We start from the raw sequence: 21,556 nt of genomic DNA, 5'->3' as shown, positions 1-21,556 counted from the left end.
GATGAGCCTTCCAGTTACTCCACATTCTTGGCAACATGTGGTATTTTATCAGCCTTTTAAATGATTGTCACCCTTTTGGTGAACACTGTGGTTTTTAGTTTTCATTTCCCTGATGACTAACAGTGCTGAGCATCTTTTCAGGTGCTTTTTGATGTTTTAGATACCTTACTCAGTAAAGCATGTGTTCAGACATCTTGCTCATTTTCAAGTGGGTAGTGGGTCTTCTTGAGTTTGAAGAGTTCTTTATACATTCTGAATTCAAGTCCCCTCTCCAACGTGTTTTACAGGTATGTTCTCCATGCCTGTGACTTACCTTTCCATCTCCTTAACAATACCTTATAACTAGTCACAGTTTTTAATTTTGATGAAATCCAATTTATTATTTTAAAGTGGTTTGTGATTCTGTATCTTTCCTACCCTAATGTGGCCAAAGTTTCTCCTTTGTTTCTAGAAGTTTTAGACTATAGCTTTCATGTTTAGAAACACGGCCCATTTAATGTTAATTTTTTGTGTGGTATAATAAGGGTTGCCATTCACAGTTTTTCATTTAGATATCTACTTTTCATGACACTATTTGTTGAAAAGACCATCCTTTCCTCATGGAATTACTTTTGTTTTCTGGACTCCATTCTGTCCGTTCTGTTCCACTGATCTGGGAGGCTGTCCTCATGCCAATCTCATGCTGTCTTCATTCCCATGTTTGAACATCCTTACAGCCCTTACCAGGTACCAGGAATGGTTCTGAAGACTTTGCATATATGAATAACTGAATTCTGATAACATTCTCTTGGGGTAGGTGCTATTGTCATCCACTGTTATATCCAGAACTTGAGGCTCAGAGAAGCTTAGCAACCTGGCTAAGCTTGCACAGTGAGTCAGAATTCAAGTCTAGGTACTCTGGCTCCAGAGTCTTGCTCTTAACCCTTGTGTTCTGCTTCCTCTCTCCAGGGTTTTGTAGGCAAATACACATCCACATTTATCAAAAGAATATGCACATGCTCCCAAAGTTTTTCTCCCTTCATTTGTGTGAGATGCCTGTGGTCACTGAGAGCCTCCAACGGCACTGGCACTGCGGCACGGACAAGGCAGAGCCAGGAGTCTCTGCCCTTGGGGAGCATTATGGCTGAATTGCATCCTCTCAAAAAATGAAATATTGGAATCCTAATCTCCTATACCTAAGAATGTGACCTTATTTGGGAATAGGGTCTTTACTTTGACATAATTAAATTAAAACGACATCATTTGGATGGGCCGCGATCCATGATGACTGGTGTTCTTGTTAAAAGGGGAAGTGTGGACTCAGAGACAGACTTGCACACACGCCTGTAATCTCAGCACTTTGGGAGGCCAAGGCGGGGGTGGTGGTGGTGGATCACTTGAGGTCAGGAGTTCGAGACCAGCCTGGCCAACATGGCAAAACCCCATCTCTACCAAAAAAAAGAAAAAAGAAAAAAATACAAAAATTAGTTGGCCATGGTGGTGCGTGCCTCTAATCTCAGCTACACGGGAGAATTGCTTGAACAGGGACATGGAGGTTGCAGTGAGCCGAGCTTGTAGCACTGCATTCCAGCCTGGGAGACAGTGAGACATTCCATCTCAAAAAACAAAACAAAACAAAACATCCAAAAACCAAAAAACACACACACAGACAGAATGCCATGTGACGATGAGCCGGGGTTGGGATGATGCTTCTGCCAACCAAGCAGCGAAGATCACCTGCAAGTTCCCAGACTCTGGGAGAGAGACGCGGGGCATCCTCCCTCGCAGCCCTCAGGAGAAATGAGCCTTGCTGATGCTCTGCTCTCAGGCTTCCGGCCTCCAGAACTGTAATACGATAAATTCCTGCTGTTGAAGCCACACAGTTCGTGGTTTGTTTTGGCCGCCTGGGCAAACCAATACAAGGAGCTAACGTCTGATGAAGGGCAGGGCCTGTAACGTGGTCTGCTAACTGATTGAATGCATGTAAAAACAGAAGGAGGGTACTCCCAAATAGGTACAACTATTATATGTCAATAAACACAGTTTTAAAAAGGAAGAGCTGGAGGGAAGGAAAATATTGCCTAAAATTTCATTTACTTCAAATGTATCTCAATTATAGCTTCCAAATCTGATTTAATGTGCTTTTACATTATTTGACATACACTTCGTTTACTACTTTTTGTGTATATTGAATTCCATGAGAACATCTCTCTATATAAACTGCATGCGGCACTCAGTACTTGGCAGGAGTTCCTGACTTTCTCAGGGCTGCAGTGTCCTGCATGAGTTCGTTCCTGTGCAAGGGTGAGCCTTTTGATCACAGAAGATGCCCTATTCTCCATGTCCAACTGCAGGCTGGGGCCTTTTCTAATTCTGCTGATTTGCCTAATCCCTGTCCTTGCCTGGCTTGATCCTTCTGGGTCTGTGGGTCTTGTGGACTTACTGTGCACAGGGGCCCCAGAAGCCTACCAGAGGGAGCCCTGTTGGTGGGCTCTGCCTCCCTCAGGACGTCCTATGTGACTGCTCCCTGAAGGGAGCCCAGCCAAAGGCAAGAGCGCCCTCTTTAGTCAGCTGGTGCGATTTTCCCAACAGGCTTTACTTGAGCAGTACTCCACTGAGCAACCATTAACGGTGTTGAATGAATGACAACTACCATCGCCATTTCTTTAAACCTGATGCAGGACACACACACTCTCTCTCTTTCAAATTTACGTTTTAAAGCAATTCAATGAGGCTTCCCCTAATAACCCAGCCAAAGCGGTGGAGACAACGGAAACTGTTTCAGAGAGAAATGTAAATGCTGGGGCAAAATGTGGCCCGGATCAGGGCCAGCCCCCAGGCATCCCTCATGCTTCCTAACACATCGCTCTTTGTCTATAGTGTATTCAGCATGTATTACAATATTCATCACGATTAAATAAAGTGTATATAACAGGAGCTCCTGAGGAACCCTTGACACAGGAGCAATTGCTGACTTTCTAGTCGGAAGCCGGTTACTGCCAAAGTTTGCAACGGAAGGATGGGAGAAAGGAGCGGGGATGGTGTGATTACACTGACCCAGCTCCCTCGGCAGAGAAAAGAAGGCCAGGGTACATTCCATCTATTTTATATCACAAATTTTACTTGTCTCCAATCTTTATTATTAAATATGTTGCGATGTAAGAAGAAGGAAAGAAAAGAAACCTCACATTCCAGTATTTCTCTCAGCTGCTCGTAATTCTGTTTTAAACATGCAAATGTTAATCTCTACGTTCACAAACCTCTCTCGGAAAAGAAGCCAAGACCTTGGAAAGCTGCGGTTATTGCAAGTTAGTGAAATTTTCAAATTTATGTTCAGAGGACAGAGTGCCAAAAATAATTTTCTGCTTGAGACAGGCTCTCTCTAAATTAAAAATAGAGAATAATTCATTGAACTGTAAACTTTTTTGAAAATTTCTGCTTAAAAGATGAATGTGCATAAAAGCTATCTGTATATTTGTTTGGGCCAAAGGTGTGAGAAATGAGAGCTGTCTTTTACATAATTGTCATTCCAGGGTGGCCCACAATCTCTAAGTGTAACAGATTAAAACGTCTTGAGATATTTCAACCAAAGTGCAAAAGAGACGTGTGGTGGGGCCAACCAGGCTGTAAGGCAAGGCCGGCAGCAGACAGGCTTCTCCAGGTTCCCAGGCCTGTGGATGTCTTTTCCTCTTGGGTTACTTTACCACCTTGGCTTGAGGCCATAGCTCCTGCAGTTTCTAAGTGAAGCACGTCCCCTCATCCTCTTACCCTACTCAAAATAAAGTAAAAGGTGGTTCTAAACAGGTTTGTGAGGAGACATTCAAGCTGTTCTCAAATTTGGCAAGTGGAAAAAAATTTAGTTCTTCAAGGAGCAGAGAAAGAGACACTGGATGTCCAGATGGCTTAGAAATCAGGGCTTCCAGGTGGGCACGGTGGCTCACGCCTGTAATCCCAGCACTTTGGGAGGCCAGGGTGGGTGGATCACTTGAAGTCAGGAGTTCAAAACCAGCCTGGCCAACATGGTGAAACCCAGTCTCTACCAAAAATACAAAAATTAGCTGGGCGTGGTGGTGTGTGCTTATAGTCCCAGCTACTCAGGAGGCTGAGGCAGGAGAATCACTTCAACCTGGGAGGCGGAGGTTACAGTGAGCTGAGAATATGCCATTGTGCTGTAGCCTGGGTAACAGAGTGAGACTCTGTCTCAAAAAAAAAAAAAGAATCAGGGCTTTCATACCAGGAACATCGAGTCAGCAGAGGGCAGGGGATGGTGGGAACAGCCACCACTTAAAATTGACACAAGGGGGTGCTGTGTGCTGTCTCCACCTGCACCCCCTGAGCCACATCCTCACTTTCTTTTGATGAGTAGCTGGTGGGGCCAGACCAGATACAGGAGAGCCAAAGGATGTTATTAGAGGAACGGGGAGGAAATTAGGAAAAAATTGGTGGGAAGTAAAAGACTCAGGAGCACATCCCAAGAGTCAGAGGGTGAGCTGCAGAAATGGACTTGTGCGTATGTCCTTGGCCAAACTCAAAAACAGAGCTACTTGCTTAGAAGATATTATCCAGAGCTTGGGGTGGGTGGGAATGGGGACTGCAGGGAATGGGTTTCCAGGGTATAACGACACTTTTCTTCTTGGAGATTCTGGGGCACTGGCTCTGCTTCTCCCCTTCCTCATCCCCACCCAGTCCCCACCCCATGAGGATGACCTGTCATAACCAGAAATGTATTAGCCCACTTTCATGCTGCTATAAAGAACTGCCCAAGACTGGGTAGTTCTTTACAGCAGCAAAGGAAAGAGGTTTAATTGACAGAGTTCCACAGGGCTGGGGAGGCCTCGGGAAACTTACAATCATAGTGGAAGACGAGGCAAACACATCCTTCTTCACATGGTGGCAGAAGGAGAAGGATGAGAGTCAAGTGAAGGGGAAAACGTGAAGGGGGAAGGGGGAAGCCCCTTATAAAACCATCAGATCTTGTGAGAACTCACGCACTATCCTGAGAACAGCATGAGGGTAACTGCTCCCATGATTAAATTATCTCCCATTGGGTCCCTCCCATGACAATGGGGATTATGGGAACTGTAATTCAAGGTGAGATTTGGGTGGGGACACAGCCAAAACATATCAAGGAGGGTCCTCACTTCTTTGCCTGCTTCCTGCTCAGGCAAAGGTAACACTAATGCTTTTGGAACAATAAGCTCTGAACATGAAGAGCCATTTAGCCTGAGTTTTAGCTCCTCAGATCTAGGGGTACTGCCCAGATCACACTGAGCTCAGGCGGCCACTCATGCTTCCGGAGGGTTTGGGTCGGGAGCCAAGGGGAAAACCTAGCTCTGCCTCTGCTGGCTGTAACCCCACTTTGTCCTAAGGTCCTGTAACCCTTGTTAAATAAACTGGGGACTTGCTCTAATATTTTAGTGGATGAAGCGTATAGTTTCTTCTAGTCTGTGACCTACAGAAATGCTGTAGAACCATTATTTATCAATGAAAAAGGAATATCTGTCAAGGGAAATTAACTGAACTCAGTCCTTTTGATTCCAGTTCCTGAGCACATGTCAGTCTGATAATTCACAGGGAAAACCAGCCTCTTTCCACTCCTGATGACAACTCTGTTTCTACCCTTGTCACCCTCCGTCATTATCTATTTTGTCAGCAGCTCAGGGGGATTTAAAGCATGACCTGGCACTCTCCTTTTAACGCCCCTGTCCCCTAAAAGCCTCCTAGGCAGCAAAGAGAAAACAATCAACGGAGTGAAGAGAAAACCTACAAAATGGGAGAAAATATTCGTAAGCATATTTGGATCCCCTCAAGCCCCCGCGCCCCCCGCCACCAGCCCCTTGGTCCCTCAAGCGGCAGAAACATCCCTGCTCCTGCCTTGGCCTGCTGCAGACATTCCTGTCACCTCTCTGCTTCTTGCTCTCTGTCCTAGAGGGAGACTCATGGACTCAAATCAACACGCTCCCTGCCCTCTGACCTCTGAGAGGTTTCAGCAGAAATCAGAAATCAGAAGGCAGAAGAAAGAGAATGAGGCCAGGGGTTGGTTTCCTGGTTCACTTCCTACGGGGACATTTTAGCTGGCTTTGTCCCTCTACCAAAGGTTGCAGCTCCTGATAGGTGGCCTACCCACCATGCATGCCCTCCGCTGCCCTGAATTCATCTGCCTTCGAGCTGCTCAGGGTCACCGTGTCCCTCTTTCCCAAAGGTTTTCCTTTCATCTGTTTCTTTTGCCTGCTCTTCCCAGACATCTGGCTCACCTGGAGCCTGACCACAGTGTTTAGGATGGCAACCTGCCCCCGCCTCTCCATTCCCCTTTCTCTGCTCTCCGGTTTTCTCATAACATAATATCCTTCACCTTCTGAAACACTGTGCGGGCGGGGTACTCCCTTAGTACACTGTCTGTGCCCCCATGAGGAGCTCTCCTTCTCCACAGCAGGGACCTTTGCCTGTTTTGCCCGCCGGCACACAGCAGAGGCCTCAGTGAGCATTTGCTGAATGCTGGAGGAAGAAACACCCTGGCCTTGGTCTCATCCTCTAGGCTTTTGAGAGGCATCAGGGCATCTCTGGCATTTTCTGTGTCTGCTTCTCTTCAGGAATGTTAATAACAAGAGTAACTGTGTGAGTTTCCAGGGCTGCCATGATCAGGTCCCACAGTCAGAGCAGCCCCAGCAATAGAAATGCATTGTCTCACAGTTCTGCAGGCTGAAGTCCGCGGTCAACCTGTCTGCAGGGCTCTGCCCCTGGGGCACCAGGGAAGGGGTTGTTCCAGGGCCCTCTCCTGGCTTCTAGTGTGTTTTGGCTTTGGGCAGCACAGTTCTAATTTTTAGTGGGTGTTCTGCCTGTGTGTGTGTCTGCATCTAGATTCTCCACTCACCCCTTTTTTTTGAGACAGAGTCTCGCTCTGTCGCCAGGCTGGAGTGCTGTGGTGAAATCTTGGCTCACTGCAACCTCCAACTCCCTGATTCGAGCGATTTTCCCGCCTAGCCTCCCGAGTAGCTAGGATGGCACGTACCTCTACGCCCTGCTAACTTCTGTATTTTTAGTAGAGATGGGGTTTCATTAGGTTAGCCAGGATGGTCTTCATCTCCTGACCTTGTGATCCACCTGCCTCAGCCTCCCAAAGTGCAGAGATTACAGGCATAAGCCACCATGCCCAGCCAGAACTTCCCCTTTTCATAAGGACTAACATAGTGGATTAGGGGGCCAGTCTATTCCAATATGACCATATCTTAGCTTAACTAATTACAACTGCAACGACCCTATTTCCAATTCAAGTCACATTCTGAGGTACTGGGGACTTCAACATATGCATTTGGAGGAGGAGCAATTCAACCCATAACAACAGTTAACATTTACTGAGAATCTTCTCTACCCCAAGCACTGTGAATTACAGTATGATTATCATGACAATACCTGTTGAGGTTTAGGTCTGTTAATATTGCCACTTTTCCTAAGAGAAAAATGGGGATCAGAGAGGTTAAGTGACTAGCTCAAGGTCACCCAGCTAGCAGGTGCGGGTGACAACGTGTGTATGATACAGAGCCTATATCACCCTGCTTTCTCTCTTTTACCGTGTTCTCCTCTCACACGTGCTGGACCAGTGTCCCAAGTTCCAGCAGTAAACTCTGAGGCCTTTGATTTGAAATTGTGGAATTTACTGGGAAGCAGCAGGGACTATAGGCAACAGAAACTATAAGGATTTTTTTTTTACTACAACTCAATAGCATATTCCATTCTTGACAATTATGAAAACTTACTGCAATGATTAAGAATGACTGTCTGTGAATTCTGACTCCTGATTTGTAAAAGCACAGAGTCTGTGCTTCTCAAGAGTAAACCCTCACCCCACAAAGCCCCTGCCCTATGTGGCCTGAATGATGCTCACTAGAAGTTCACTCATCAGAGAGTTAACTTGGTGCCAAGCAAATCAATTTGGAAAACCAGCTGTTTCTGAAGATGGCAATGATTTACGGTTGCTCGAGCTGATGACTGATGCCCTGAGCCAAAATTAATTGCAGATCAAATGAGCAAAGATATCTTTCCCTTCTCAGTTTTATCAGCCTCCTGAGCCATTTTAATAGACTGTAAAAATCTCATAAGAGGAATGAAAAAAATTGGAAAATCTTTTTGGATAGGCAATCACTTCAAAGGGCTGGATGAAATATGTGTATATATATGTGTGTGTTTATTACATATATAATTGTATATATAAATATATATGAATCACCTTGTTTTCAAATACATTTCAAATATGTATATTTGAAAATAAGGTAATACATTTTCAATATATTTAAATATGCATATTTGAAAACAAGGTAATACATATATATTTATATATACAATTATATGTATAATAATTTATGTATATTTGAAAACAAGATAATACATATATTTATATATACAATTATATATGTAATAAACACATATACTTATGTATCATATATTAATGTTATTGATAGATATATATTTATATATCATATATAAATATATTTGTATATTTTTATTTTCTTATTTTCAAATATGTATCTTTATATACAAACAATATGGAATTATAATGTATTACATAAATTATAACATGATATTAGAATACATTATATATATAAATATGCTACATATATATATATATATATATAAACTTCAGAAAGGGCAAGGAATTTACCTTATATTGACACTCTGTCAGAAATGGAAGAATGGCTTTCACACAGTTTGGATTTTGTTTCCATAATTCTGTCAGATGCTATATTAGTTTCCCATTGCTGCTGCAGTGAGTACCATAGACGCAGTGGCTTAAAACAACACAGGTGGATTATCTTACAGTTTTGGAACTCAGAAGTCTAGAGCAGATCTTGCAGTGAAGCACGATGGTGTTGGCAGGGCTGGTTCCTTCTGGAGGCTCCAGGGGACAATCCTGCCTGCTCCAGCTTCTAGAGACCATCTGCATTCCTGGGCCTGTGACCCCTTTGTCACCTCAAAGCTAGCAATGGCGTCACTCCTGCCTCTGCTTCCACCACTACATCTCCTTCTCTGACTCTGACCCTCCTGCCTCCCTCTTTCACTCACAAGGGCCCCGTGATGATACTGGGCTCACCTGGGTAATCCAGGGTCCTCTCCCTATCTCAAGATTAGTCCCACCTGCAACATTCCTTTGTGCCCTGTAAGGTAAACATGGTGTGGACATCCTGGGGAGCCATTATTTTGCCTCCCACAGGTGGGCATGGTTATGACCATTTTACAGATAAGCGAATAGATTCAGAGCTGCCGGGCAGTGTTCCCAAGACCATTCAGCTGGTAAATGGGTGATCAGGATTTGAATTAACAGTAGCCTCATCCTAAAGCCAAAGCTCTTTCTCCCCAGAACATTTTTCCATTCCACACTCCCAGCTTCATGCTGAATTTAACCTCATGGCTTTCCAGGAATTGGGGTAAATGCTACGATTTTTAAGGACTGTTTCCAGTGGACTGTTCTGCATCTGTCCTTGCATCTCCAGCTCTTTGGAAAGATGAAAGGGGGACAGACTACCCAATGCACTTCTCTTCCCGTCACCTAACTTCTCCTGGTCCTTCAGCTCTCAGGTTCCTGGTTCCCTTCTCCAGGAAGCTCTTCCAGACCCCTTATTTGAGAGGGAAGCTTGTTTTCGTGTTGCAGGTGGTAATTGTTTCTGGGTTTTTCTCTCTAGATCTTGGCAACTTCACGTGTGACAGCTGGCACCATATGAGTGCACCTTAGGTGTCTGTGGAATGGATGAACGGATGCCTGCATGAATGAATCCATCACCAAAGCTCCAAAGCATCACTTCCCACTTAGAGGAACCTCCCACACTGAGGTTCCTGCACCTCTAGAACAGCAAGACATCATTTATCCTTGGGTCATAATCAACCTCCTCCACTGGACTGTGAACTCCTGCAGGCAGGCACCATGGCAACGGCTCTCTATAAGCCCCAGCACAGGGTCAACAGCCTGACCATGGGAGGAGCTGGTGAAAGCTCGATAAATGGCAGGGAATCAACTGGCCATCGTCCAGATGACTGAGATCCACCAGGTCCACACTTCCAGGTGGGAGTGCTCTCCAGAGGCTGTGACTCTGAGTCCTGACTTTAGGAAGGACCCCTCCTTCTCTTTCAGGATGGTGCAGTCATTTACACTCCTTGCTGGGGTTGGTATTTCCAAGGAATATGTTGCCCAATATTGTCAGCTTTTAAGGAAAATGATCTGCTAGCCAGAGCATGGGCATAAGAAGGAGTGGCTTCTGGAGTCTGGAATGAATAAGAATGGCTTCCTGTGAAGTCCCTCTTGGATCAAGGGAAGAAGTGTAGCCACTTCCTCAGTGTGTTCCTCTTTCAAACAAAGGCAATCACTGGACTCTGAGGCATAACGTGAGCATTCATGAGGTCCCATGCAGAACACTTTGGGGTCTCGGCCGGGAGGCAATAGGGGCCTCATGATGTTCTCTCTCCCCACCCCCTTGGGTTCTGAGCCAGCTGACTGTGTGACCCAGAGTAAGTCACTCCTCTGGGTTTTGGCTTCCTCGACTGTCAAAAGATGGCAAGAGTCCCTGTAAAATTCTGCCCTCTGCAAGGATGTCCATCACAGCCTTATTTAAAATCAAAAATTATGGAAATCTACCTAACTAGGACAAGAATAGCTGCCAATTACCGAGTGCACACGATTTGACAGTCACTGCTGGAACACTTAATGTATATTCATTTGTACAATCCTCAACCCATCCCTAGGAGGCAGGGATGATGTCCTTTAGAAGTGGGGAAACTGAGCCATACAGATGCTGAATAACTTACTTGGGGTCACACAGCTGAAAAAAAAAAAGACACAGAGTTGGTATTGGAACCCAAGAAGCATGGCACTGCCATCAGGTTCCGAGCAGAGATGTTCAACACCCCACTCTCAAGACAATGGTTAAGGGAATTACCACACAGAAAATGATTGGAGTGGGGTAAATCTTTCAGCACCAGTGTTAATTCAGGGAAGCTGATAATCTCCATGATTTTCTGCATATGTAATATACCTCCACAAAGATTACTTAATAATAAAATAGGGAATCATTCTGACATAAGATTATGCGAACAAAAGCAGATTAGAGTGAGTATTCAGAGTAGGGTTCCTGTGCTACCGTGTGAGAAATACACATCTATGCACAGAAAGACAGGGAAGAACTTGCCAAACTTCCTTGGTTACTATGATCGCAGGTAATTTCTTCTTTGTTCCTCTTTTTCTGAATTTTACAAATTTGCCCTAATGAGCTGCTATTGATTTCTTAACAATACAAATAAAATGCTTTACAAAAAACAAAAACAAAAATCTCCTGTACTTTCCCCATAGTTTTCATCTCAGACTGACTGTGTTTTTCCCTTGCTCGAAGTAAAAATAAACAAACAAAACTCGGTGCAGTCTATAACTTGAGAATAACAAGAATGATTCTTGTGAAACTTCCAGAACATGAAACGTTGAAATGTTTTCCTCTAACAAAAAGACTTTGAAGCGGAAAGGGAAAGAGACAAAACATCATTCCTCTACATTTTTAATGATACTTGTTTTTTTTTTTAAAGTATCTTGCTAGAATGACCCACTAAGTGCAAGGCGCAAAGCCAAGCGTTCTGTCAATGAGAAGTCAGAAATACAATTGCAAGCCTCTGCCTGTTTGCGAGGGCATCAATCTGTCAGTGCTAATCAGTGAGCAAGAGGGAAAATAAATGAACCACTCCATCAAGGTCAGAGAATATAACTCTCTAATTTTAGCCCTTTCTTTTTCCATTTGGAAGGGAACCTGACTGTGTGCTGCATGCCTAAAATATGAGGCACAGACCACATGCCTCCAAGGAAGAAGAGACGCAAACATCTCATAAAGAGCAACTGAAGCTCAGAGAGGTTGAGTGCACTGCTCAATGCTGCATAGCCGAGAAGTGCTTGAGCCAGGATTCCAATCCAGTTTGGTCTGATTCCAAGATCTGGAAATTTCTGCTAGGTTCTGAAGCCACCCAACTTTCCTCTTCACCAAACGTTTGTTTTGCACATTGGAGGTTGAAAAAGTGACAAGCTCTATGCCTTCTTTTGAACACGTTGGCTTGTTATTAAAGTTTTCCTCTCTATTACACTGGTTGAATTGAAATGTCCTTTCTTTTTTGCCTTGCAAATTCCCACGTTTGGGGTAATGAGATGACAGATAACGGTTTTGAAACATTTTTAAAGTCAGGGCAAGAGATTGGAGACTCACACCAATTCTCTAATCTGAACTGCTGGGGACAATACGGCCCTCTTTCCCAGGGCATTCATATGCCATCATTTGTGACTAGGTGAGAATTCAAAGGATGGAGTTATTTATTAAAAGGACAGGGAAGCAAAATGTAGAAAGGAATATTCTCTAGATGGGTAAAATGTCAGCGAAGAACTGCGTGATGAACTCCTAAAATCTAGATGCCTCTGGCATGACAAAGGACACGATCCTTTAAAGGGATGCCGGTTTGTTGCCTGGGGTTCCCACAGTACTGTGCTGCCTGTCCCATGAGGTGTCAGGAACCAGGTGAGAATAGTCACTCTTCAGTATTCACTGGAGGTTTTGGATCAATAGCCTGGACACAAATGATGTCTGGTTTCTCCCCATCCCAGCTCTTTCTTTAAAACCAAGAGTTTGCTGAATGATAGAAAACCACATTGTCCTAATGGATGAATTCTGATGGGGAATCCCCCTGCCTTACAGGACCATATGAACACTCCCACTGTGCTATGTAACCCCCTGCTGCATTCTCAAAAGTAACCCTCAGTCGACTTACAGAGAAGATGGCAGCCAAAGTCTCGACGCCACCGGTGCTCAAGGTGACGTATGGGATATTTGCCGGAGGGATCCCAGCGTTTCCAAAGATGCTGTTGGTATAGAACCAAATCTGTAATGCAGGAAAGAATGAGAAGAGAAAATGGTCAGTGGAAGGCCTTAATCTATTTTCTAAATCAAATTTGGGTAGAAGGTAGTCTCTGGATTTCACTGCCAAACTCAGAGTCCCAAGGTGAAGTGGCATGGATGCTCATGTTTCACCTTCATCTCACCTCTTCCCTTTCTTCATTACTAAAAGAACTCTTGCACTAGTGGGAGTGCCCAGCTAAAAGGCTCTATTTCCTCGTTTTCCTTGCAGCTAAGTGTGACAGAGAGATAGAAACAGTAATGGTGGCGGGGCTTCCAGGAAGTCTCCATTTTTAAAAATAAACTTTTCATCAAGGAGGTGTGCTTCCATTTTTATTTTTTATTTTTGTTTGTCCTTTCTCCTTTCTGTGTCAGATGATGGAGATGATGGCTGGAGCCTCAGCAGCCTTTTATGGATACTAAGTGACTTCAGAACAGCACTGCCATGAACCTCAATAACTTTGTGAGAACCAGAAAAGGCCCCCAGTACACAAAATCCTTTACTGTCATCCACTGAAAAATTGCCATAGTAAATCCACAATGCATACAAGGAGAAAGATGTTCCCCAGAGTTGTGTAATGCACAACCTGTTTAACTTTACATAAAGTCCCTGGCTTGGGATGAAGGCCGCTTGTTCAGATGCTGGTCCCGGAAGTCAGAAAGAGTTAACCTGTGCCCTCACTGACTGCAGCGGTTCTGTAATTTATTATCCAAACATGAGCACTTTTGAGAGTGTTGATAACTATGCTGGGACAACACACGTATCTTGAGTGTGTCCTGGGAAAAAAACCAGGATGTGTGGTCTTGGAGTTGCTACACCAGCCCTCGCAACTTACTTCATGTGAGACAGAAAACCTTCCACCTGGTTGAGGTCTCTGTTGGGGTTTCTGCCACATGAGGTTAGACCTAAATCCTAACTGACGCTCATGGGTATCAGACAATCACTGATTAGGAGTTTGTCGACCTGGCTCCATCTTGAGCTGGCTGCAAGACCTCAGGCAATTCACTCTGCCCTGCGGAGATTCCTACTCCTCCCCAGTCAAACAAACATTGCTTATGTCTGTCCCGTGAGGTGTTAGGAACTGGGTGAGAATTGTCATTCTTCAGTATTCACTTTGAGGGTTTTAGCCCGGACACAAATGATGTCTGGTTTCTTCCCATCACAGCTATTTCTTTAAAACCAAGAGTTTGCTGAAGGATAGAAAACCACATTGTCCTAATCGATGAATTCTGCCTTAAAGGGTCTTAGGAACATTTGTGAACAGTTTGATCCCTATTCAGCAGAAATGTTGGAGCACATTGCTCATAATCGGTCAGGTCCAACGTTGGCTGGCCACACTCTTGCATTTTGCTTTTTGTTTCTGGATGAAGCTCTTGTTTCTATAGATTTCTCTTATTACTAGAAGTTTTTAGCAAAAATTATTCACACGTTGCAGGGAAGATTTAGGACCTACTTATATCTACAGATGGTTAAATTTTTGTGAAGAAAGTAAATCTCCATAAAGTTATGGGCATCCCGAGAGATGCTACTGAAAACTACTACACCCATTTCGTCAAGGTTTCAGGCATGGACACATCTATTGGTTTTAATGTACTTGTAAAACAAGAACCTCTGGGCTCTGCACCTGTCCCCCACTTGAGTGAACGTTAGACTCCATCGTTAGCCTGAACCTTTGCTGTCATGCTCACGGTGTACAGAGGTAGCGCCTAACAAATCCACTAATTCTTATAGTTCTCAGGGCTGTGACTGAAGCTAACTTTATCCTGAAAACCCTGTGTCCAGTGAGTATGTTTATACGATCGCCTCCCCTTTAGAAGGTAACTGTGATTCCCAATGCACCTTCGGGGTTGGATTCTAGAAGTGTAAGAGCCGTTTTTAGTCATCAGCCAAATTCATTGATTTTCAATGGCCAAAGTTCTTTAGGGACCTTCTTCATGCCCTCAGGCTGCCAGGCTGTCACCCATGTGAAGGTGTCTGACATTTGTGTTATTCACAGCTGTGGCTCTGAACCCCGTGCCCTGCCCAGCTTGTGTTCCTGAGGCTCTCAGCCCTAGATCCCACTTAATGTGAGTCCTCTTATGTTGTGGCCAACACCTCCTTCTCCTTCTGGGCTTCTCTCACTCCCCACAACCCTATCTTCCCTGGTTTCGCTTCTCCCCATAGAGACACTGCTATAGATGTCCCTTAGCAGGTTAGTGAAGAGAGCCATGGTGCATAAAATTCTAAGTTGAGTGAGGGACAGGTATAAAAACAGCAATCAAAGCCATATTTGTTCTTATACTCATTCATGCATCAAAAGGCAAGAAATCAGCCCACAGATCCTCTCCCCCAGTCCAAGCCCTGCAGGGGTCCTGCCAGGCTGGCCCTTCTCCCCCCGCCCCGGGGCAGGCCTGGATGTCACACACACTGCCAGTCTTAGTCTGTTTGTGCCACGAAGCCACTGCTCTTCCCCTGTGCCAGTTGACAGAGTGGGAAGGTGACTGCCTTCAGCTCTACCTCTGCTCACACGCTTATTTGATTGGACAGTTTGAGGTCGCTGTAAAAGAAGAAAGCACGCAGGACGCGTAAGAGTGCACTCTGCCGGAGAGCACCCCAGCTCCCAGGGAGTGGGTTTGTGTTGACCTTGTTCACCACACAGCTCCGTTCTCTCAGGTTACCCCCAGCCTGCCTGTGCCACGTGGCAGGAGCAGAATTCTGAAGGTCTGGAGTAGGGATTCTGACCCCAGCACTGCCTCTCGTGACCTGAGTGACCACAGGCAAGCAATTTCACGTCTCAGAATCTCTGTTCTCCAATGAAGGGCAATACTACTTTGTCTTTCAGGGTTCTTGTAAAAATTTTAATGATAAGAGAAATCATCCAGGACAGCACCTGTTATAACTGGTGTATAACAAGTGGTAGGTATCATTCTAGAAGGTTCTGTCTGTCTATGGAGATGGGATTCTTTCTTGCTTAAGAAGAGCATCTAGGCCGGGCGCGGTGGCTCAAGCCTGTAATCCCAGCACTTTGGGAGGCCAAGACGGGTGGATCACGAGGTCGAGAGATCGAGCCATCCTGGTCAACATGGTGAAACCCCGTCTCTACTAAAAATGCAAAAAATTAGCTGGGCATGGTGGCGTGTGTCTGTAATCCCAGCTACTCAGGAGGCTGAGGCAGGAGAATTGCCTGAACCCAGGAGGAGGAGGTTGCGGTGAGCCGAGATTGCGCCATTGCACTCCAGCCTGGGTAACAAGAGGGAAACTCCGTCTCAAAAAAAAAGAAGAGCATCTGACAGACGTACATATGCCATGGTAGGAACGCACCTCTGCGACTCTCTTCAGCCTCCTCCGTGTGGGATGGGGCTTTGAAGAACTGTGCAGGTGGCGGGTTAGTGGGTAAGGGCAGCAGGAGAAGATTTGGGTCTTCTCCAGTCCCTGCCTCTAATGCCCTGAAGTTCTCATTCTTAACTCATGTCACAGTGTTTTAGAGACAAAGTGTAACATACATAATCTTTTTGGCCCCCTCCACAGTTGGAGAAAGCAGCATGTCTAAGGATCGGTCAAGGTTCCGTAAGAGTAAACGCCCCATTTACTTCTGCCTAGAACAAGGTGATGCTCATAAGGAGTATGGCTTTAATCTATGGTTTCTGGATGCGGTGGACAGAACAACAGCCCCCACCCTCAAAACGTTCCCATGCTAATCCTGGGAACCCCAGAATATCTTACTGTACATGTCCAAAGGGACTTTGCAGATGTGGTTCGGTTCAGAATCTTGATATGGGAAGGTTATCCTGGATTATCTAGGTGAGCTGTAGATGTAATCACCAGGGTCCTTAAAGAGAGAGTCAGGAAGATCAGAATCAGAGAAAGACGGCGTAAGGATGGAAGCAGAGGTCAGAGAGAGGAAGACATATTTGCAAATGCCATGCTGCTGACTTTGCCGATGCAGAAAGGGGCCACAAGCCGAGAGATGCAGGTGGCATCTAGATGTTGGAATGTCAAGGAAGTGGGCAATCCCTCTGGAGTCTCCAAAAGAAACGTGGCCCTGCCAACACCTTGATTTTAGGATTTCTGGCCTCCAGAACCGTAAGCTAATAAATCGGTGGTGTTTCAAGCCACCCTGTGGGTGGCGCTCCTTCAACAATATCATAGCTAGGCTACTGTAGTAATTTGCTACAGAAGCAACAGAAAACTAATATATACTGGGTAAAGATATAATTCATATATACTATTCATTTATGCATTTCCTGCGTGTGTGAGAGAGAAACAGAGACAGAGAGAGTTGTAAACACAGAGGTGGTGTTTGTTTACACAAACAAATGGTGATGTGTACGATCTATTTTGAGGTGCAGAAGACAGAGAAGACCTTGCCCATTTATTAAATTCTGTGTTCCAGGAACTGTGTTAATGCCTTACCTACTGTTGGGCAGGGACCTCCTTTCCCTTCTATTTCCTGGTCCCGTTTGGGGGGCATCCACTGGAGAACAAGCCTCCCTCTCGGCCCAAGGGACAGGGAGTGACGCAGCTAGAGGCTGCCCTCTTACATCCCCTGGGCTCTTTCTGTACCTGCCTCCTGCGGGAAGCTGGACACCTGTCTGCTGCCTCCAATCAGAGAGGGACTTGCCCTGTAGAGGGGTCTGGGGTTGCTCCTTCTGCCTGTGACTGACTTAGCACCTTAAGGCTGGAGGTGCTGAACTAACTGCCGCTTATGAAGCCATGTTGTCTTATCCAGCTCAGCTCCACTTAAAATATAGCTAACATTTTCAACCCCATCTAGTTCCTGTGCCTCTCTCTGTCTCCACCTCTCTAACCTGTTCTGAATTTCAGAGGAGAAGAAGGGGGCTTATCTATTGTAAATCCCCAAACCTGTCTCCTATGTGACTTAACTGCATTCCTGCCACAGCCCGGCGAGGTAGCTGTCACTGCTGTCTCCATTTAACAGATGTGAAACGGAGGCTCAGCCAGGTAAGGGTGACCCAGCTATGACAGGCAGAGCTGGGATTGAGCCCAGGTCATCTCAAACATTTCTACTGGTCTCTGCTGCCCCTGCATGAGAAGGAATCTGCTTTCCTTCCAGAGATGCTAGAGGGAGGGTGCTAAGCCCTATGGAGCAGGGCAAGTGGAATTATCCAAGAGGTAAGAGGGAACGGGGGCACTGGGGACAGATCACTGCCTGCAGCTGCCAAGCAAAGCAAGGGGCGGGCTGTGTGCTTCCTGGCAAAGCCTGGAAGCCCGCTCCCTCTCAGCAGAGCTGCTTGATCCACAGCCCCAAGCAAATGCCAGCTCCCATTCTCATTAGACCTCGCTTCAGCTTGGCAATGGAGGCAGACGAATGAGCTGACTCCCCCGCCTCTCTCCGTGGGACCAGTCGCACCCTGACTACAGCTGCGCACCTTATGCTTCACAAAACAGGACCTGTGTGTCACTCACTGGCCTTGAAGGACTAGCAGGGCTTGAAGCTCAGGGCCCTGGTGGCTGAATCCTCAAGGCAGGGCAACTGACCATGCTAATGTCCCCTCTCTATGCTCATAGTCATTGGAGGAATGGGAGTCTGTGGGCTGGACAGTCTGGTGGTGAGAACGTGAATACACATCTCCGCCACCCCAGGCTTGCTTCCTATCCTTACAGCACATGTGAGCATGAAACTGGACAGCATATCTAGATGCCTGACAGCCAGTCCATGCTCAGCAAAGGGCTGCTTCCTTCTCTGACCTCCACTCTCTTTCTTTATAAAAATCCAGAAGAACACAGAGCAAGGACTCACATTTTAAGAGTGGCCAGAAAATGCTTGCTTTTTAAAGGTTTTCTAAAAGTATTGGATCACCCAGTCTTGCTCTCATCTTATAGATAAAAACATAACCTCACATTGATCCAGCCGTTAGCCCAATGATAATACCTGTCTGGCCTGGTCTCCTTTGAACTCTGACATGAGTGACTGACGCTCAGAGGGGTGAAGTGTTTCACCCAAGGTTGCACAGCCAGGAAGTCGGAGGATGTGGGCTGGAACCATAGTCTCCCCGGTGGTCTCAGGGTGGGGCTCCTTCAACAAAGTAATAGCTGAGATTACAGAGTACCACCTATGTGACTGACCCAGTGCTGGACTTTATTTATTTTATTTATTTATTTTTTTTTTGCCAATCAGTTTGAGTTTATGAGGTTAGCCTTGAACTGATGACCTCGCCTTCGCGAGCGCCATGACCTCCGGCGGGAGCCACTTTGGACCCCGCAGTGCTGGACTTTAAATGTCTCCTTTCATCTATCTTCACCACCACTTTACAGTTGGGGAAACTGAGGCACGGGGCAGGCCAAGGTTTCATAACTCAAAAGTTCACTGTTACACATTGCATGCAGACAGATGACCCCAAGGCTGGCTCTTGATGACAGTTTAGGGCGCCCACATGGAAGGTCTCTTCTCAGCTTTCTCCCTGTTCATCACGACATAGAGAAGCGCTGCAGTGAAATGGTCTCCACAATTATGATTACAGAACATTTTAGATTCTTCCAATTTGATTTAGGAAGTGATTTCAGGAGAATCTTTTCAAAACAAAAGCTATCAAGAACTGCTTCTGAAATTGTAATTTGAGATTTTGTACAAAAGTTGATTTGGGCTCCAGAACTCCTAATAATGGTTCAACAAATCAAATGGACCTTCATATGGTTCCAGGCCAAAAGAGGAGGAAAGTACCACAGTTTTCTGTACACACAACTAAAGCTTTCGTGTCTCCTTCCCCTCGTCCCTCCCAGTCACCTCCCTTCCCTCCTCTCCACTCAACTGTTTACAGAAAGGGTAAGGAATCTGGGAGTCTCTTAGGCACTAGGGTGACAGCAGACAACACAAGTCCTGGTCTGCCCTAGAAGACCTTTTAGTCAAGCAAGGAAGGGAGGAGTACACAATAATTTCCCAAGGAAGTGGTTAGAGAAACACACCAGGAACCTTGTAATGCGTGAGCATCCCCCCGAGTGCAGAAACCCAGGCAGCAGTTCACTGCCATGGGGCACCCAGAACCAGCGGCGCCAGGCCGGTACGGCTCCCTCGCAGCCGGCACTCTGCTCCTCTTCGCTCTTATTTCACATCTATTTCTAACACACTTGGGTGTCTTATTTCCCAACCACGACTGCATATCAGGAAGCAGCAGATTTTGAAACTGCATGGCATAGAGAGAGGAGAAAACAAGGCTAGAAAGTCATGCTGATGACAGCGAGGTTGGGAGATTCATGCCAGCTGAGCAGGTGCCACCTGGGAGATATTTTACACAATTCCAGATTCCTCTCAGCAGCTGTGCAAATTGAGTATTCTCATCCCCATTTTTCATGATGGGAGACTGAGGCCCATGGAAGAGACTGATTCGCAACTGTGTTTAAGAAAAAAGAAACCCCAAGGAAGGAAGGGTCATCCCAGGTAGATACGAGAACCACCATGACTGAGCATTCTGGAAGGTTCAGGAAGGTTCAAGAAAATGAAGACTTCCCTGCACTGGGCTTGACAATTGGTATTGATCCAGTGTTCAGCCCAGGAACTCCCTATCTCTTGCCCTCGCCTCCTTTTCTTCCCCAGACACCCAGGTGCCCAGCACGTGGCATGGGCTGCTCTGGTGCTGGAGACACAGGGTTGGTAAGATGCAGTCTCCCATCTTCGAGGATGGAGGCCCACTGATAGCTCTCTCCAGGTGAGGGGAGCACAGTGGAGGGGCAGGAACCACTGTGGCCACCCTAGCAATGGGGACAGGGGCATGGCTCTGAAGCCAGCAGCCTCTTTCACACTGGCAACAGACTGACACTCACACCAAAGCCTGGTTTTCATGCCAAGGACAAACTGCTCCAAAGGAAGGCAGCTGCCTACAATAAGTCATTTTAAGTGACAGTTCTAATTTTAGAGAAGCTTATTGTTTGAGGCAGGACAAAAAAAAAAATCAGCACCAAAAAGAAATTTAGAAATAAATAAATAAATAAATAAATATTGTTCCATCCAACTTTACGTGATTTTTTTTTTTTGAGATGGAGTCTTGCTCTGTCACCAAGGCTGGAGTGTAGTGGCTCAATCTTGGCTCACTGCAGCCTCTACCTCCCAAGTTCTAGTGAGTCTCCTGCCTCAGCTTCCTGAGTAGCTAGGATTACAGGTGCATGCCATGACACCTGGCTAATTTTTATATTTTTAGTAAAGATGGGGTTTCACCATGTTGGCCAGGCTGGTCTCAAACTTCTAACCTCAAATAATCCACCTGCCTCAGCCTCCCGAAGTGCTGCGATTACAGGCATGAGTCACTGCGCCCAGCCAACTTTAGAGTGCCTTCTAAAGTACAGGAAAACCGTTCATCAACTCTTCAGCATAAATATACTGAGCCATCTGTGATGCTCGCTTGATATAAAGGTTCTCAGCTGGGGGCAATTGTGCTCCCATGTGAGCAAAGACTCCATGCCAAAGGGGGCAGTTTTGCTCCCATGCTGACTGCTGAACATCCAGAGCCATTTTCAGTGGTCACAGCTGGTGGGGCAGATGGTGCTACTGGTACCTAATGGAAAGAGGCCACGGAGGCTGCTGAATAGCCTAGGCACACAGCACAGCCCCTATGGCAATGAACTTTCCAGCTCAAACTGTAGATAGTTATGAGGCTGAGAAGTGCAAGTTTGGTACAAAGTGCCTGGGCGGGCAGTTCAGGGAGTGCAGCCGGCACCAGCAGGTGTGACTTTGTGTGTG

The 21,556-nt window shown here is 45.9% G+C and overlaps 1 protein-coding gene across 3 annotated transcripts in view; it reads right to left on the bottom strand.

Moving 5' to 3' along the window:
* The window catches only part of SLC2A9 (solute carrier family 2 member 9), a 246,552-nt gene that overhangs the window by 74,895 nt on the left and 150,101 nt on the right, over nt 1-21,556 (bottom strand). For all 3 annotated transcript variants that reach the window (XM_017970671.4, XM_008993600.6, XM_054253479.2), the window contains one exon: nt 12,760-12,870. In XM_017970671.4, coding sequence (XP_017826160.4) covers nt 12,760-12,870 — 111 coding nt within the window. The remainder of the gene's footprint in view (nt 1-12,759; nt 12,871-21,556) is intronic.

This window comes from Callithrix jacchus, chromosome 3 (genome assembly GCF_049354715.1).
Source record: "Callithrix jacchus isolate 240 chromosome 3, calJac240_pri, whole genome shotgun sequence".
Lineage (NCBI taxonomy): Eukaryota > Metazoa > Chordata > Mammalia > Primates > Cebidae > Callithrix > Callithrix jacchus.
The sequence above is the reverse complement of the archived record's forward strand: the minus strand, read 5'-3'. Positions and strand labels throughout refer to the sequence as shown.